Source organism: Orycteropus afer, unplaced genomic scaffold (assembly GCF_000298275.1).
Source record: "Orycteropus afer afer isolate SDZICR_OR568_19922 unplaced genomic scaffold, OryAfe1.0 scaffold00034, whole genome shotgun sequence".
Classification (NCBI taxonomy): domain Eukaryota; kingdom Metazoa; phylum Chordata; class Mammalia; order Tubulidentata; family Orycteropodidae; genus Orycteropus; species Orycteropus afer.
Genome location: NW_006921621.1, coordinates 4,189,352 through 4,208,095, shown reverse-complemented (window position 1 = coordinate 4,208,095; position 18,744 = coordinate 4,189,352). Strand labels below are relative to the sequence as shown.

Below are 18,744 nucleotides of genomic sequence, written 5' to 3'. Positions count from 1 at the left end.
ACCATTTCTTTCTTAGGAAATAAAAAAAGAAAACGACTCTTTTTTTTTTTTTTTTAATGCTCTGTATTGCAGAAATTAAGCAAACCTCAGCAAACTATCAGCAAATAACCAAAAGAGAGGGGGTAGGGAATGTGCTAACCTCAAGTTAAAACCTCTTCAAGCTCCACTGGGCTTTAGATTGCTAAGTCTAAACTTTGTTTCAGGAACACTCTGAGGTTAATCAGAATGTTAATTCTTGCAATTTCAGAGCCAAATCGAAAAATGGGGGGAGATCTTTGCGAGAAAGGCTAGAAAAAATCGGTTTGAATTTACCCGCGGGCAGGCGCAAAGCGGCAAATGTCACGTTACTCACCTCCCTGGTGGAAGGTAAGCAAGATATGCGGCCATTTCACGAAGGGGCTGAGCTTAACTGTTGGCTGAAGGCTGACATTTTACACGTTTCATGATTAACAGGAAATCATTGCGATTGTTGTGCCCTTATGAGTTGGATGTCAAGCGGCTGCTTGAGAAAAGTTCAAAGGTCCTTATACTTAGAGGGAGCCGGCAGTTGTAGGGGGCCAGGGAACACGTGTGAGGGTCCCTATGCTCTGAAGAGTGCTCAGGTTCAGCCTCTGAGCCAGTGCAGGGGTCACCTCCACTGCTGATGCACCCACTGTATGAACTCTTGCAAGGATAAGTCTGTAAGCAACGATCTGTTTTGTCTGTACTTCCTTCCCTTCCCCACGTTGCACCTCTGCTCTGAATCTCCATTACTAGCAAACACACTATCCGTTTATGAAACTATAGTTGTAGAATAATTATTTTAAAACTCATGTCACTCCCTAGGCCCTATCAGTTGATTACCTAGGTCTTATTGTTTCTGAGATATAGCTTAATAAAGCCAATGATGCCTGGGAGAAAATTGGGGTGGTGGTGGCAGGGAAATATGGAGGATAGCCAGGTATGATCTTTAATGTAGATCCATCAGTTATAAATTAAAGGGCCATAATTGTAATAAGCACATTCTAATTTGCTCATCAGTTTCTGGCTGGGGATGATATTTAAAGCACGTAATAAACAAGATTAACTACATAGTTTAGGACAAGAGAATGCAGGTGAATTTGTGGAATGGACAAGGGATAGGAAATACAGCCAGGTGGTCCTAATAGGAAAGTTGTAGAATATTTTCAATGGTCTTGCATGTGGGTCTTTTTTTCTCCCTTTCCATTTTTATGGACATGATATTATGACACTCTTCTGTGACATTGAGTTTGGAGGAGGGGATTTTGAATATTTGAACAGCACTGGAAAGTCATCACAGTTACCGGCCTTGCACTTTGCCATCTTTAAGGTAGAGTTAACCTGGCTCAAACCTACTCCCTGTGGAAGCAGATACTGGATTTCCAGACCACCCTTACTAGCATTTGACTCTTAGCCTGGGGGTTTCACTGTTTGCCTTTTAGGGAATTGTTAATATCCCAGTCCTCATTTTGAAAATAAATCCAGGTAATCCCAGCCCAAGACAGAGATTTGGGTTGAAAAGTGAAGAAACTGGAAAACCCACTGAAATCCCAGTATTTGGTTGGCAGTTTTCAGTTTGATGAATCACTGTAAGGACCATGCCTGGAATCTTTTGTTATTATGATAATGATTAAAAAGTAAGTCATGTTCCTTAAAAGCAGTGTAGCTATGGGATAATTCAAGAGATCTATTTTTCGTGTTTGAGATCTTTCCCCTAACCCCTTGGGCTACTCTTTAAAGGGTTATAACTCTTTATTCCAAAGGGGCTTCCATATAAGCTAAGGACTCCCTTGGATGCCCAGGTTTTCTATAGCTTCTGTGTCATCTTTGTGTTGTTAAATGTCCTTAAGTGGGAGGATGATGACAGGAACCTCTGAAAGGGAGAAACTTGAAACCAGACTAGGAGGAAAACTGAGGAGAATAATCATTTCAGTGCGGGATAGAAATACTCCATTCTTTAATATATGTGGACATATATACACATGGATTTATGCTTATACATATTAGTTATTAATAATAGATTTTCTTAATACAATATAGGAGAATGAGGATAACATTTAAATTTTATTTAAAGCAAATATAATAGATGCTTTGAAAAGAGGGAGGGTTTGCCTTAAATATCCTGCGAAAGTCTAGGTTTAGTTGTAAGGGGGTTCCTGAATGTATTTCCCTTAAGACAAAGCTTGTAGTGAGGGAGACCCTGAAGCTATTCAGGTGATGCCAAGGTACGAATTGGCTGGAAGGATGATCTGGAAGAGGCTATGAAGAAGTTGTGACCCATCAACTTGAATAACAGCCGAGCGCCCTTTGTCATTTGGGCAATTGTCACACCTTTGCTCTTGCTACGCCCCCCCCCCGCCCCCCAGCAGCCGGCGTCTTTCCTCAAATACAAGGAGAGTTGTCCAGGGAGGGTTGTCTGCCCTGGGGTGTTTAGAGCCTGGGTGCTGATTATCACGTCCACTGCTGTCTTTTCAGGAGAAGCTGTGCATTTAGCTCGAGATTTTGGGTACATTTGCGAAACGGAGTTTCCCGCCAAAGCTGTTTCGGAATATTTAAACCGGCAGCACACGGACCCCAGCGACCTGCACTCTCGAAAGAATATGCTGCTGGCCACCAAGTGAGTGCCGAAGATTCTTAGCCCTCTTCCTTCCCTCCCACCCCGCTGATCCACAACGCGCACACCGCTGGGGAGGAGGCATAATGGAGGAGGCAGTGATGGGCCTCGAGTTAGGGGTGTCTACCGATAGTTCCCATCCACAACCCTAGGGATGTCAGCAGGCCTTTTCGGGGTGGGACCTTGTTCCAGCTCTTCCCTGGACCCCTAGGTGCATATTTCTGTCTGGGTTTCACATCTGTCTCCCTGTGGTAGCCACACGGGCGTGTGTGCATGCTCAGGGTATCTGTATGTCACCCACATGTACCCATCTCTACCCACAGCTCTAATTACTCCGTTTCCAACGTTGCTGTTTGTCATCTTCCACAGAGTTGTAAAATTTACTACAACTCCAGAGGGGAAAATAGTAAATCTCTGGCTAAATTTAGGTCTAGAGCTCATTTGAACTTTTACAGTGGGTTTTCTATTTATTTGATTTACTCCTGTCTTTGGCTTCAGTGACATATTGTTGGTGTTTTATGGCCGGTTCAGGCCTGCAGTGGGCGGCGCTGCGTGCACCCGCACGTTTCTCTCGCGGGCGCGGCCCAAACAGCAGCGCTCGTTTATTTGGTGCTCGAGGACGCGGTTTGTTCCACTGACAGCGTAATTTAAAGAAATATATGGAAGGCTGAAAAATCATTTGCTCAAATTTGTTCAGATGTTTTTGAGACGTGATTGGAATTTGATTGCCCCTTTCCGCAGGGTCAAAAAATATTAATGTCCCAGAACTTTAATTGCTTACAGACCCTGGTTTGGGCTTTGAAGATTTAAAGGTTTGACTCTAAGCATTTGTTCTCTCTAGTTCAGAATTTCCTTTTTTGGCACTTTGGTAATGAGTACAAACTTCCAGAAATCTCTTCCAACGATCAAAAACCAACACCCACCCTCTTTTCAGAAGGTTTTCCTCTGATGTACCCACTAGCAATAAAATAAATCTTTGTCAGTAGATTGTCCCTCTGCCCTTGCTCTAGCGACTGGGGACCTATTGGTGTTTTATAGAAGAAGAAGGGGAATTTGGAAACAACAACAAAGTATATAAATCAGATAACAAGACTCTACAAATTAGTCCGTCATTTCCTTAAGGGATGCTTGTAACTGCACAAGGCCCCATTTAAGCCTTGGGGTTTCTCTAGGGCATTTCTTCACTTGGGGTGTGTATCAGCATCATCTAGAGAGTTTTTCAATGCTAGCCACGAGCCTCCCGAGTCAAGGCACTGGAAGTGGTGCCCAGGTGTTTGTATTTGAAAACCTCTCCCACCTGCCCCTGTTGTTGTTATGTGCCCCTATAACCCCACAATTTATTCTGAAGTACCCTCTGACTAAGAATTGCCCTATGTAGGTTCAAACCGGGGCAACTATTTCTTCCTGGTTGTGAGTATATGTGCATTTCAAATGAGAAACCAGAGGTTGGAAAAGGGACCTGTTAGTGTTCCCTCTGTCCAACAGCCCTAAAACCAACAATCTTTCAGCGGATGGGGCACCAGTGAGAAAGGAGGTATTTCCCATCTGGTTTAGCTGTACTGTTCCCTAAAGTGTCGAGCCCTTGGATTGCACGCTCAGGGTTCCCTGCATTTTCCTCCAGACACATGTCCTGTTTACTTATTGGCCAAGCTAGGTGTTGCCATGCGTCTATCAGGTCATCCTACCAGGGTTCTGGGGCTAGCTTGCTGTATGTATGCTCACCCACCAGGCCTGGCTGGAGGTAGGCTGACAGAAGTCAGCCAGTCTGTGAAAGATTGTGGTCTTTGGGGTGCTCTGCCCACCAGCTGTTTGACCTTTTGGGCTAAAATCCTTCCTTCCCCCTCATATATTAAATATGTCTCAAACCCAATCCATAGCTAGGCAAGGAGGATTTCTAAGGCTGGGAGATACCTCTAAACTCTAGGTGCCTTGAGGAAATAAAAACCTTCAACAAATAAAAATCTACCCTTCCCAGTGTCTTAACCATATATTGTCAGGTTTTATTTAAACAAATGTGGGAATCCTTTTATATGGACGACAACCCTGTTGTACAAAGATTTACTAGTAGCCTACACTTAAAAGAAGGAAGAAAACACTTCCCTCCCCAAATGCTGCAGGTAAACAGATTTGTGCTTTGAATAGTTCAGAATTCTCTTCCGGAATAAACAGTTACATGCCCTGGGCCATGCAGGGCTCCAGCAATCTGCTCTTGTGCTAGGGACAGGCTTGTGGCCAAAGGGCTTAAATCTTTTAGGGCTTTTTGCTTCTGATCACCAAGAGGTTGAAGAAGCATGGAAGAGGAGGGAAAAGGGGGCTTTAAAAAGGGTCGCCAGGCGAAAGCTCAAAATTACTAAATATACAAAATCAAACGCTAAAGTCTGGTCCTGTTCCCAAAGTGGAGTCTATGCAGCACTAGAATGGAGGGGGGAAAGAATAGAAAGGGGGAAAAAAGAGGTTTTGAGGTGGGCGGAGTGCGCCCCCCCTCTTCCTTCCAGTCACAGCTGCTGGGGAAGGGAGAGCGCTGGGAGAGGAAACAGAGCGGAATCGCCCACATTAGCCTCGCTGTTCGGTGACCAGGCGCCTCTGGGCTTGTGAGTGTCTCCTTTCTAATGCCAATGACAAAGACACTGAGGGTGATTTTCTGTTCCTCCCTCACCCCCTTGCAGGCAACTTTGTAAAGAATTTACAGATCTGCTGGCGCAGGACCGGACACCGATCGGTAACAGCCGGCCCAGCCCTATCCTGGAACCGGGGATCCAGAGCTGCCTCACGCACTTCAGCCTCATCACGCACGGCTTCGGCGCCCCCGCCATTTGCGCTGCGCTCACTGCCCTGCAGAACTATCTCACCGAGGCGCTCAAAGGCATGGACAAGATGTTCTTGAACAACACCACCACTAACAGGCACACGTCTGGGGAAGGCCCAGGTAGTAAAACTGGCGACAAGGAGGAGAAACACAGGAAATGAAAAATTAAAAAAAAAAAAAAAGTTTTAAATACAAAAGGAAAACAGAAAAAAAAAATTAGCTTTAAAATATTGGATTGGCTTTGGAAGAATTATATTAGGTAGAATACACGTACAATCAAAATAAAAAGAAAGCTAAATAACATTTTTTTAAAAATAAACAACTGAGGCGTACAATGGAGCAACAATATCGGTTCTCAGTGTCTATTTCAAGATACACTTGGAGACAACCGCCTGGATTTTCCACTTCGGTTCTTTTGAGCTTAGTAATACTGATAATAAAAGAAAACTATGATTTTTCCCCCTTTGGAAAATAAACATAAGACTAAACATGAGAAAACACTAACTTATTGGAAGAAAATCGGAAAAACATTGTTGGTGTCAGTGCTTTGAGAGCTGGTTGACTGAGATGCACGAACTCTTTAATTTTTAGTATTTTTTTCTTAGGAAACTCTCTCGCAATCCCTGCCACTCCACCCCACTTCGCTCCTCTCCCTGCCACTCTTTTCTACTGTTGCCCTCCCTTCCAGACGCTGTTACGGGAATCTTCCGGATGAAAAGAGTGTGGTTAGGCCCTTTTGTATTGTTTCAGTCCCCTCGGTACCCGTGCCCACACCTGCCCCGCCCTTCCTTCTAAACTCACCAGTGCCCACCTCTTTGGTCATTCGAATAATTAGGGATGGCGAGGGCGAGGGGCGGGAGGCCTGCAGAGATGCAGGCGGTGGCTTCAGCCTTTGGTGCCGACCAGAGGCTCCCGTGGCTGAGGAAAATTCGGACCAATAAGTTGATTCAGACTCATCAGTTCCTTTCAGAAATGTTACTAGTTCCCAGCCTTGCCAGCATCTGCATACAGAGAATCTTGCATTTGTAATAATATTTGTGTCATCTACCAATTTTAAGAACTATAGTAAAAAAACAAATATGAATGCGTTGATTAGTATGTAATTACTTCGGAGGGGTATGTACCATTTCATTCTCTTCTGTTTTCCAAAGCTTTGCCCGCATGGTTTATGAGCTTCTTCAAAGAGGACTTGGGCTTCCTCCACAATCTATAAGGTACAGAGAAAAAAAAAAAAAATCTGATCCCTTTTTAATCAAAGCCTATGTATCAGAATTCTGCAGGTGCACTTCTTTAAAGAAGCTCAAAGGGAATAATTTAGAAAGTGGCCAATAAGAGATGGAAGGAGCTTTGAATTGGGTTGCTAACAGATAACTTCAACACCGAATTATGGGTGGGGGGAAGGCTGAAGTGAATTTTGAGGGAGAAGAGTAAGGTTTTTGGATCCCAACATTCTAACAGTATTGTCCTGCCTTTAAGATGGATTCGATTTCAGTGGGCTCTCTTGTGACTGCTGTTTTAATGGAGAAAGGAACAGCTTTGGGAGTGGACATGGGGAGGAGGGTGGTGCAAGGTCCTGTGTTACTGCAATAATTGCTTTCTTACAAGATGCTTTATGAATGAGGCTTTTTTTTTTTCTCTCTCCCAGACGTGCACTTGTTTTGGCATATAATGGTAAAATAATGCAAAATGACAGGGGATGTATTTCAGCTTTGAATTCTACCGTCTGGATACAGTGGGACTATTCCCAGTGGATAAAGTTTCATGCATTTAATATCTCTCACTTCTGGCAGCCAAACTCCTTTTTTCGGGCTCCATCTGAGCATTATTATGAAATAATATATGGAGCCCATTGCCGTCCCCCCAAAAAACAAAACAAAACAAAACAAAAAACCAAAAATCATCCTGGGTAGAGAGGTTGGGTAAGATGGGTCTCTAAGCTGAGCATAGTTACAGGCATTAAACTAATAGTAAGGACCTTTGCAACATCCCTTGAACATAAAGATCCTGATGTTGTACTGCAGGGTTTAGTGTTAGGATCCACTCAGACCCCGCAGTTCCGCCGCCTTGGATGGGCCTTGACCTTGGGACAGGGGTGAGGCGATGGGATTTAGAAACCAGCCGAGGGCATTGAAGGAGTGGGGGGCTGAGGTTTTAGGACCTGATTTCATGTCATCAAAGTGGGCCGCATTCAGGATATGCTCCACCACATTATCTCCAATTTGGGAGAGTACCAAGGGCGGGGGATTGGACGTTACGGAGAATATAGACACTTTATCTCTCCTCAACTCAGAAGCCTTTGTCCAAGGGCCTGGCCGCTTGCATTAGATGTATTCTGATTGCACAGGCCGGGAAAAACCACACTGAAAAACATCGTCTCCTTTCCTTGCAGGGCAACGCGCCCCACGCGTGTGACGTGCGAGAGGCGTGATGGACGCGCCTTGCTCTTACTGTGCAGGTCCTGTGAGCGTGTGGGCCACTCAGCCCAATCGTGTGAGGACATAGAATCAGCCGCTGGAGGGGCTGCCGGCTTCGCGGGCCCTTCCCGCTCTCGGTCTCACCCTAAGGGCTAAGGCGACCGAGAAAGCCCCATTCTCCAGTAGGTAACTGGGCGGCGCCCCGAGGGCTGCAGGCGGGGAGGGAGCCCTGCGCTGCACAGGCCTGGGGCTACCAGCGGCAGCCCCGGCGCCTGCTCGGCCAGCGCGGCCCGGAAATGTCCAGGAAGCTCCCTCTATTCCCACCCCCTCGCCTCTGCTAGGACTGCAAATCTCTCAACCCTCACGCTGCTAAAGGCTGGTGATAGGATGGGAATTGTCTTGCATAGCTCTGCAGTCTCCCTTCGTCTCCCTTTGCTCTCAGTCGTACGTTCCTCCTGCGCTCCAGCTAGCTAGAGCCTCTTTGCGCCGCCAACCCTACCTCCCCCCTCCCCCACTAAGAAAGAGTCCCTTTATTATCCTCCCTCCTCCCTGCCCCCGTTTCTTGTAAGAAGTACGCACACACCCCTTGCTTTCGTTAGCCAGGCCAGCTCCGTTTATCTGATAATTGAGTTATTAAAAGATTTGGTTTCCTTGGGCCCATAAATCAATAAACAGTAGGATTAACGCAAGAGTTTGCTTTTTAAGTCAAGGGAAACGTTTAAGGCAAGCCCTTTTGAGCTTTGTTTTCAAACCAAACAGGTGGGTTCCAGCTCTTCCCCAACCCCGCACTCTTTGGACATTTTAACCGTGCCTGGGTGCCACCTTTTCCTTAATGCTCGGTCCGGAACCACAATAGTTAAAGATAGAAAGAAGGAGTCAGGATGTGGAAGCGGTAGCCTCACACTTCCCAATTTAAAAGTTTCTTTGGAGGTCTCCTGACCATTCTGGTACATTTATTGTGGGTCTCAGGGCAGTACTAAGAAAGGACTGTTTAAGGAGAGGATTCCAACATTGAAGGGATCTTCAACTTCTCCCCTGAAACACGAAGATAACCTTCTCCCACCAATCATCTTATATTTTCTTTCCTTTTCTCTGGTCTCCACATCCTTAGCTTCCTCCATCCCTACATAAAGAACTGAAAAGGCTTTCAAAGACTTGGCTTTTAATTTCTTTGGCCAATGAAAACACTTTCTCTCAAGCAATTATTTCATATCCTATGAAAACTTTGGTCGATTGGAAAACCTGAAACCCCAAACTTATCTACACACTGCTCCTCCAGTACAAAGCCTTACTTACAAGGGCAAAGTGTTTCTAGTTAGAGTGTTTATAGAGAATTTATCATCACATCAGATATCCTCTATGCGTAATACATTATATGGAAAGGAAATAACCTTAAACCATCTGATGTAGCCTCAAGAGCCCCAATACCATTTCCCTTTCTGTGCTGATGTATGCTAAGCTATGGAGGTAAAAAAGAAGAAATATTCCTCCTCCCCTTAAAAGTGGAATGAGCACTGTCTTTAAATGCCAAAACTGACTCCTCTTTTCAATTGGTTTCTACTTTACCAACATTGTTTTGCCACACAATCAAAAAATATCAGTCTATTGACTCTTCATGAGAAGAGCTCTGGAGGGTATCCATGTTAAGTTTGTATATATTTATTTATGCTTAACTTAATGGGAATGTGTAAATATGGCAAGCAAGTAGTTTGGGATTATTTATCTGTGAATCTATACCTCTGTGAATGGGTGGTTAAAAAAAAAAAAATACCCGCTTGACCCTAGGTAGAATCCTATTTGAATTTTTTCTGTTCTTTATAGACAAGCTGTTATGGTAATGGGTAGAAATTGGTTTATTGTCCAGTGTTGATCTAATTTGCATAAATAAAAGATTGTTGTGTTTTTCTTGTGCTTTCATCTTCAGTTTCTTGAATATGGATATTGTTTAATTCTACAGACAGAAAAAACAAAACAAAACAAAACAAAAAACAAAAAAACGCATAACCAAGAAGAGCTTTTGGTTTTGCTTTTTGCTTTTCCCCTATCCCCACAAACACAGGCAGTATTTTTGTTACAAGAGAAATACAATAAATTTTGCTTCTCAGAAAAATGGACATTTTGCTTTCACTAGGAGGTGTTTTTGATTTTTTAAATTCCAAACTGACACTCTTCTCTCCTATTTATAACTAGATTTGCAATAAAAGCTCACATTAACTGCATTTTTCGGTTTACTTTTCCTTTTAGAAAATGAGGTGTCAAATTAATTTCCCAGGTAGATAAAAGACTGGTTCTGGGTCCAACTCAAAAATGACTCCTCTTTACCAGTAGTTGAGGGGCCTTCTGGCAGGCATTCCCTAAAGGAGATGACAAAGGAGAAATGCCTGTGGGGTTGGGTATGGGTTCCTGCACCCCATGCCTCGGGATTTGGAGGAGTTAACTGGCCCATTTCAGGAAAAAACTCAACCCTGCCTTCAAGTATCCCCTGGTGGCACAATGGGTAAGACATCTGGCTGTTAACCAAGAAGGTCAGTGGTTCAAATCCACCAGTTGCTCCACAGGAGGAAGATCAATGGAGGGCAACTACTTCTGTAAAGATTTACAGCCTTGGAAACCCAATGAGGGTTGCTACGGTGGGTTTGGTTTGTTCTTTTGACCTCATCAGCAGCGCTAGGCCCTCCATAAACAAATGAGGAAAAATTTGCCTTGACCCAGAGGAGGTATTAATCACTTAGAAGGTTGATGAAAAGGCTCAAAGACTGTGGCCCAGCTCAATGGGCTACAATGATCAAACATTTTCTCATTCTATATTTCATCCCAAGACTTGGTCATCCTCCCTGAGGCCAGGAAAGCCAAGTTGTCCAAGTTATTACACAGTTTGGACAAGTCACTGCTTCTCTTTGGGCCTAGTGGACTTTATCTGTAAAATGTGGTCCTCCTTTCCAAAGTCAACTCTGCCTACTTAGTTTAATTATAAAAAGCAGAAATGTTGTTGTTGTTGTTGTTATATGCCGTCAAGTCAGCTACCTCTATATTCATTTTAGGAGAATCAGCAACATTACATCTTGATAACCCCAGATCATTTGATAGTACTTAGCATATAGTTGGTACTCAGCTAATTAATGACATGCCTGCCATATCCGTTTTCTGTTTTTCAGGTGAATCGTTCCCAGTTGGAATTCCCCATATGGAAAGGCAGAAGGGACAATGGAATCTGCTCTATGTGAGATTTTTCCCTTCTCGGCTTCCTTATTAATTAAAAAGAAAGGGGGGAAGGATAATTGGTAGAACTATAAACGATTGAATCAATGAAAAGGAAAGAAAAAAGACAGGAAAGAGAAGGAAGCAAAGAAGCAAATGCAACTCAATCCAAGGGAAGTGTGATTATGAGGGCATGCAATCTATTTATCTAGAGAGAAAATAGGTATATGCCTTAATCCCTGGCTAAGTTGTATTACATTGAGTTTTCTTTTTATTTGCTTTTTGGAGAGTGAAGGGTTGACGATCATTGTGATTATACAAAAGGATTGGTGGGTAATGTCCATTTCCCATGGCCCCAGCCCTGGAGAAACTGATCTGCAACCTGTTATTTTATAGGTGACCTCCAACCAAGCCCCCTAACCACAACCCTATTTGGCAAGGTCTAGGACAATAACCCTTACTAAGGAAAACCCAAGATCTTGAGGGGCCTGAATGTGGGAAACAACTATTAGAAAAACCTAGAAGGAGGAAGGAGAAAAGGAGAGAAAGGGTCTAGAAGCTGGAGACATCCTTGCCTAACAAAATGGTTCTGGGCTGCTTGTCACAGCTCCCCAGAAATTCTGTGACTGTCTTCCGGAGCCCGTGGAGAGAGTAAAGAAATAATCTGCATCTAGAAGGGTAGGCCCTTGACTCTGACCACGGGCTCAGCCGGGGCCCATAGGTAATCCTGCAGAAGGTGTGGCTGCCACCCCTGCAGGTCCAGAGCCGGCTAGGCCAGGTGGGCCGCTTAAAGTGGTGTAGAAATCCGGTTGCTGGCCAGTATTCCAGGCTCATGGCCTGATATATAGTAATGCTAGGGGGAACAACCGATCCCCCCTCCCTTTTTTAAAAAACGAGCCCACATTTTTTTTCTTCGTTTGTAAATAACAGCCCCGTGGGATCCCTCCCTAGGGACCCCGTACACCAGATCCTAGAGCCACCACAGAGATTCTGGGACGCGTCCCTTCCCGAGGGCGCTCACAGTTCCCAGGCGCATGCTGCCTTCTATGCTTGGACTTAGTGGGCAGTTGTCTGTCACACTGAAGCCTCAGAAATTAAACGTGCGGCTCACAAGTCCATTAATTTTAGCTTCCCATTAATCTATTTATAAGTGAGCCAGCGCTTGGTCTATAAATACAGTCCTATAAAATTGAACTCCTTCCCATAAATCTTCTAAGTTGTTTATTTACATGTATTCCCTCGCCTTCTAACGAGCCTCCTTTAAACTTGGGGAAAACCTGGGCAACCCCGGCCTTCGATGGCGTGTGCAGCCCCCACCCCTCTCCCCAAGCAGCAATTATAGCCTCCTGCCCGCCAGAAGGAAGGAACTGTGTGGACTCCCAGGGATGGGGTAGAAAAGGCAGGGCGCAAATTCATTTTTCATTCTTGACTTTGTTTCCTTGTTTGTACCTCAAACTCGCGCTCTCCATATTTCCTATCACAAGCCCCAATTGATTTATATCGTCATAAACAGCATCCCTGCCATTGTAGATGGTATGAGAGCATAGCTTGCGGTGAGTTCCTTTTTCACTTCCCTGGCAGCCACTACTTTTCATCAGACCTCATAAATAACCCCAAAGGCTTCTTCAGGATGAAATCAGTCTGTTGTCTCCCTGGGTCCACTCTCTAGCCTAGAACCTCTTTCCTTCTTCCCCGAATTCATGGATTAGAGCACTCCGACCTTCTTTTCCCGCAGGTCTCTAGAACACAGCCGCAGGCAGCAATTTGGAGACCCGGCACAAGCGCAGTCACACTCTGACCCCAAGCTCAGTTTCCGCCTGCGCACGTACTACGTGTGCGCGTCCCCAGCTTGCGCAAGGGGACGCACACTGCGCCCGCTGCCGGCGTTTGCAAGCGCTCTCAAGGTTGCGGACAGGGTGTCAACGAGCGCGCGCACGCACGCACGCGCCGCTGCGCTCCTCGGCACCACCCAAGCCCTGGCGATTGCATCTCGCCAGCCCACGAGGCTTTCTGGAGCGTAACCTCGGGCCAGGAGCTTGCAAACGGCTACGGAGTGCGCAACCCTTTTTTGGTTGTTATTTTTGCAAGTTGTTTATAGTTAGATTTAAGGAACAGTTTTGACACACAAGTTCAACACGTTCCACGCTGGTCACAAGCTAGTAAGGTCAGGCGGCGATTTTTCGCCCACTTTCATATATCCTATTGGTTCCTGCCTGCCCTTCTTCTTTTCTCTTTTTCTTTTCCCTCCCAAGTGTTACAGCCTTCTGGAGCTGACTTAGGAGAGGTGTTCAGGCCCAAATCGGGGTCACACCTGCTGCTGGGAGAGCCCTCTGCATAAAAATGCTCTTTAAAAAATTTAAAAAGCAGTATAATGGCCAATGGACTTAGCAAAGCGTGACTTGCCCAGGCAGCACGGAGGGCAGCTCTGGCAGTCATCTGTGACTCCACCAGTTAACGCCAGGGACGTGCCTGTTTGAGGAGATATTAGCAAACGTTTCAAGGATGTGACTGTCAGATGTCATTAGCCGATGCTTGTTCACTGGGCCATTTATTTAACTGAGAGGAGAGCATGGCCAGGGCATATGTGCATAGAATAATATTATTTAGGGGTCAGAATTTGTCACCTATAACAGCCAAATGTCCTGAGTTGTAAAGACATTTATCAAGTGGCTGGAGAAAAGAAGCTGGTGCAGGAGCAGTGGGGAACAGATACATGGGAAAGGGAGAAAAGCTGGATTGGGATTGGGAATGTAAATTTTAGCTAGTGGGAAATGGGGCCCAAATTTGATAGGTCTCTTAGGTAGGATGGGGCAAAGGATCGCGTCTAGCAAGAGTTCTAGCGCTGTGTTTTCACTTGCTGAGGGCTGGAAGCTGGCTTCTGTACGTAAAATTAGAATCCCCTCAGTTCGACGTCAGGACTTCCCACAGAAGTGCCTAACTGCATGGAAGGACCAGTGGTCATTGGTGGGCAGAGAGGATGAAATAAGATTTTGGACAGCTCTTATCCAGTTGGGAGTGCTGGTGGCGTAGTGCCTAAGGCGTTTGCCTGCTAACCAGAAGGTTGGCGGTTCAAACCCATCAGCCACACCGCGGAAGGAAGACGGGGCAATCCATTTCCCTAAATATTCACCGCCTGGGAAACCCAAAGAGGTTCGCTCGGAGTCATTATGGACTCCATGGCAGTGAGGGTTTTTTTTTTTTTTTTTTTTTGGGGGGGGGGTTTAAATCCAGTTGTGGTTTTCCCCACTAAGCTGCTGACTGCTTTTTCTAGGTTTGGAAAGAGGTGTGGAGGAGTTGTACCAAATGGCTGGGAAACTTCCAGTCAATACAAAACAAGTGTAAAACCCAATAAACCCCAGCGCTACATTAGCTGGCCCTCAATAACAACAACGAAAAAAAAAAAAAAAAGCATTGAATTCTAAATCAAAGTATCAATCTTGGTCCAGGATAAATTTTGTATATATTAACCTCTCTGATAAATGTGTTGCTAGATGACTAGGTGAGCGACATTATTTCCGGGGGATTGGAGTTAGGGCCATTTATACACACGTACCCAATGTTACAATATGGGAACTCGCCGCATATTCAGACTAAACAAAAAACCACAACAAAACAATGTTTATCGGTATGAATTTCCTTTTGACATGCGAATGCCAAGTGCTAAGGAATGGAGGAAAGTTCCCGCCTTCCCCCTCCCACCCCCATTTCTTGACGTCCGGGGTTCTTATTTTCGAGGTAGAGTTCTTTGAGGCAGGAATTCCTAAACTATAGGGAACTATCAGGATTTGAGCACATTTTACTCTCTTTATGAATGTTTCAGCAAACATTCCCTTTCCCTCTTTTTAGATGAGAAGGGTGAGGGGTGGGAGCAGGCATGAGCCCTGCCAACAAAATGGACTTGCAGAGTGACTCCTCCACTGTTTTTTCAATCTAAATATTCTTTTCTTTTTCAAAGATAAGGGCCATTCAAGACAATTGGGCCAAATAATCCAAAGAAGGATCAAGCTGATCTGGGTCCCGGTGACCTTTTACCCTTCCTTTAATTCTCAATGGTGAACATCTGTGTTTTGGGGCCAATGTCTGAAACTAATAAAGACAATTAGAGGATTTTATTTATTATTATTATTTTTTAGGGGGGATTGGGTGCCAGTGAGAAGAGGTTAGATCTTTGTTTATGGCACTGCTTTGCAGGATGAAACTGGTAGGTTTTGTTGCTTCTAGACGCTGAGGAATTGAGTGTAGTGATTATGGACACTGAAGTTATAGGTAATTTATATTTCTCCTTCCCTTCACATTTTACTGATCTTTGGACAGATTAAAAAAAATCCTATCATCTGTGATCCAGAAAGAAGATCGTGTCCACCTATCTTCAAGCTTATACTGAGCTTACTTAAAGCTGTGAAGACTGTGAAATTCGGTACCTGAATACATTCTCATTCTCTGACCAATTTTGTGAAGGCATTTTTCTCTTTCACCTAAAAACAAAGATCAAAACAAACCCAAACTATTTGACAAAACATAAATACCCACCACATGTTCATCGATTTGTTGCAAAGTGTCTTAGGCTTCAGTGCATAAAACTGTAAAGTCCACCAATACTGAGCACATTTAAAAGACTTGAAAGAATAAGATATTCTAGAGATAACCAATTAAATAAATTTATCTCCAAAACAAATGTCAAGAGTGAAATAACACATTTTTTCAGTACATATTGTCCTCCTGGCACTTTGCTGTGGGCTTTTGATGATCCAAAGCTTCTTTCTTTCTTTTCTTTTCTTTCTTTCTTTTTTTTTTTTTTTATAAAGGACACACATATGATCTTGAATGAGCAAACCTATTACTTACGCAAGTGTGTATACCACAATTACATATACTAATTAGAAACTCCTGGGTGAGAGTAAGGTTGATCAGTAGGTACTTAAGGAGCTCTTGTGGTTCAGCGCCTAAGGCATTTGACTGCTAACCAGAAGGTTGGTGGTTCTAACACACCAGCCTGGTTCAAACACACCAGCCTTCCATGGAAGGAAGATGGGGCAGTCTATTTCAGTAAAGATTTACCACCTCAGAAACCCAATGGGGGTCACTATGAGTTGGAATAGACTCAATGGCAGTAAGTTTGGTTTTATTTGAAGTAGGTAGGTAGGCAGATAGATAGATAGATTAATTGATCCTGGAATCTCCTTTGCGGTAAGACATTTTTCCTAATGCAGGTCAATTGGAAAAGCCCTCCTATTTTTAATGGTAGAAGGAGCTCTGGTAGCATAGTGCCTAAGGCACTTGACTGCTAACCAGAAGGCTGGCGGTTCAAATCCACCAGCCACTCCTTGGAAGGAAGGTTGGGCATTCCTACTTCCATAGTGGTACTGCCTCGGAAACCTAAGGAGGGGTCGCTATGAGTCGGGCCGACTCGATGGCAAATAACAACAACAACAACAACAAAATCTGTAGAAGGGGGTGTGTCTAAATGCCGCAGCATGAAACCTTAAAATGTTGGTCGAATTTTCCTGTCAACTGGATGGTTTCTCTCTATGTCATCATCACTCTTAACATGTAACCAGACACATGAGTTTGCAGTTGAATTGTTCTACATTTACATCACATATGTGCACAGGCACACACAGAAGACTGTTTTCATTCATCATTTCTTCTTGATGTTAAACATGTGTTGGGAATTTTGGAACTCTGACTTCCCCAGATCATATTTGTGACTTTGTTCTTACACATGCAATTTAGAAACCTACAAGGTGATAACTAGGTTATTCTTCCTCTTTCTCTCTCTCTCTCTCTCTTTTTTTTGCTGCTAATATTTCCATCCTTCTTCCTTGCCTCTCTCCCACTGGTTCCCCGCTCCCCAACATTCTGTCAAGCAATAGGCTGTAAAATAGTTATCCAGACCAGCAGCCAGGCAAGTGCCGTTTGAGAGTAATTTCTGCCCCAAGCGTTTAGCCCAGGGCAAAGCAAGCGTGCTCTCTAACTGATCAACCTGGATATTTCATTATTCATTAATTTACTGTTTAACCAAATCCCACTCATTATCAGAGGCAACGCTTGGCAGAGCCCAGCGAACAGTAGCAGTTGGTGTCAGGCGTGGAGAATTGGCCCATTTGATCCTGGGCTGTTTTATTATTCAACACCACTGACTGAGAAAAAGGTCCATGAATAATAAAGAGCCAAAGCGTGTTTGAACTGAGAAGCATGACACAGCCTTACAAAACAGCAGTTAGAAAATTAAAGGCAAGGTGGCCCAGACTTTGCATTTTTTATCTTGGCTGTGGGCACAGACATTTATATCTCTACATTGTTTTCTTTCTTTCTTTCTTTTTTTTTTCAGTCCTTAAGACAGGCATTTGTTTCAGTCAAGTCGTACCCTTTCAAAACAGGCCATTGAAGAACTCAGGAGCAAACTTACACATCCAGAAACAAACATGCCTCCAGATGGAAACTTGAAAATGTAATTTCTAACCTTATAATCAGTTCAATCCTTTGTGGCTCTTCACAGCTATAGGGAAGATTTGGGTGATTTTAATTCTCCTTTAGACCTGCCATCATCCATACCCTGGATTGGTTTAATAATATAATTCATGATGCCGCAAAAATGCAAGTTATATTCTTTCTGTGTTTAACTGGTTCCTTGACATATCTTTGGGCCCATAAGGACCTAGCCACTCAGAACAGATAGTAAAGATTTTAGGGATCCTGTTGGCAATACCTAAAATCCTGGGTGTTATTCATTAAGATGAGAAGAAGGCCAATGGAATATACAGAAGGGAAAGAGTTAACCTCTCCTAGAAGCACCTTTCTGAGTTTACAGAGGTTATAGAGCTCTGGTAGCATAGTGGCTAAGGCACTTAACTGCTAACCAGAAGGCTGGCGGTTCAAACCCACCAGTCACTCCTCGGAAGGAAGATGGGGCAATCTACTTCCGTAGTGATACTGCCTCGGAAACCCAAGGAGGGGTCACTATGAGTCGGCGACGACACATGACAACAACAACAACAACATAGTGGTCATGAGTTCTGCCAGGCTCTGGTTAGGTTTCTAAGTGCACAAACAGATCTAATCCTGTGGTGGTGCTCCTGAAAGTATGACTGTCTTTAGGATTGATTGACCTGTTCTGACATTCTACTCATGTATAATTTTTACCCATTTGTTTATAATCCTTGACTAAGTACAATGGGACCTAAAATAGTAACAATAACAGTACCTTTTGTTTGTTGTCTTCTGCTGCCTAGCAGCCTTTTTGTTTTAAGCCCACACACAGCCTTACCAAAACCAAAAAACCATCTGGTTGATTCTGACTCATAGCAACCCCCATTGGATTTCCAAGGCTGTAAATCTTTACAAAAGTAGTTTGCCTTATCTTCCTCCTGAGGAGCAGCTGGTAGGTTTGAACCACTGACCTGGCTAGCAATCAAAGGCCTTAACCCTCTATGCCACCAGAGCTCCTTACATAGCTTTAATTAGGCAGGAAAATTGAGCGCATGAGCTATGGCTCTTCAATTTAGGTGAGTAATAGCTGTGGAGGTAAAAGTTTTAGGGACCAATAAAGTCCACATGGGCTGCGCACACTGATCAAAAGTCATATATGTATATATATATATATAAACTGCCATCGAGTTAATTCCAATATATATACACCCATATATATATAATCCTCCAAGGTAAAATGACCTCAGTGCTAAGATACTTACAGTGACAAGTAAAAGGCTCTT

At 44.0% G+C, this 18,744-nt stretch overlaps 1 protein-coding gene across 1 annotated transcript in view; it reads left to right on the top strand.

Annotated features, from left to right (window-relative positions):
• The window catches only part of TFAP2B (transcription factor AP-2 beta), a 26,966-nt gene extending 19,134 nt beyond the window's left edge, over positions 1-7,832 (top strand). Inside the window, exons 5-8 of the mRNA XM_007936151.1 lie at positions 248-366; positions 2,476-2,617; positions 5,281-5,540; positions 7,810-7,832. Coding sequence (XP_007934342.1) covers positions 248-366; positions 2,476-2,617; positions 5,281-5,540; positions 7,810-7,832 — 544 coding nt within the window. The remainder of the gene's footprint in view (positions 1-247; positions 367-2,475; positions 2,618-5,280; positions 5,541-7,809) is intronic.
• Positions 7,833-18,744: the final 10,912 nt, after the last annotated feature.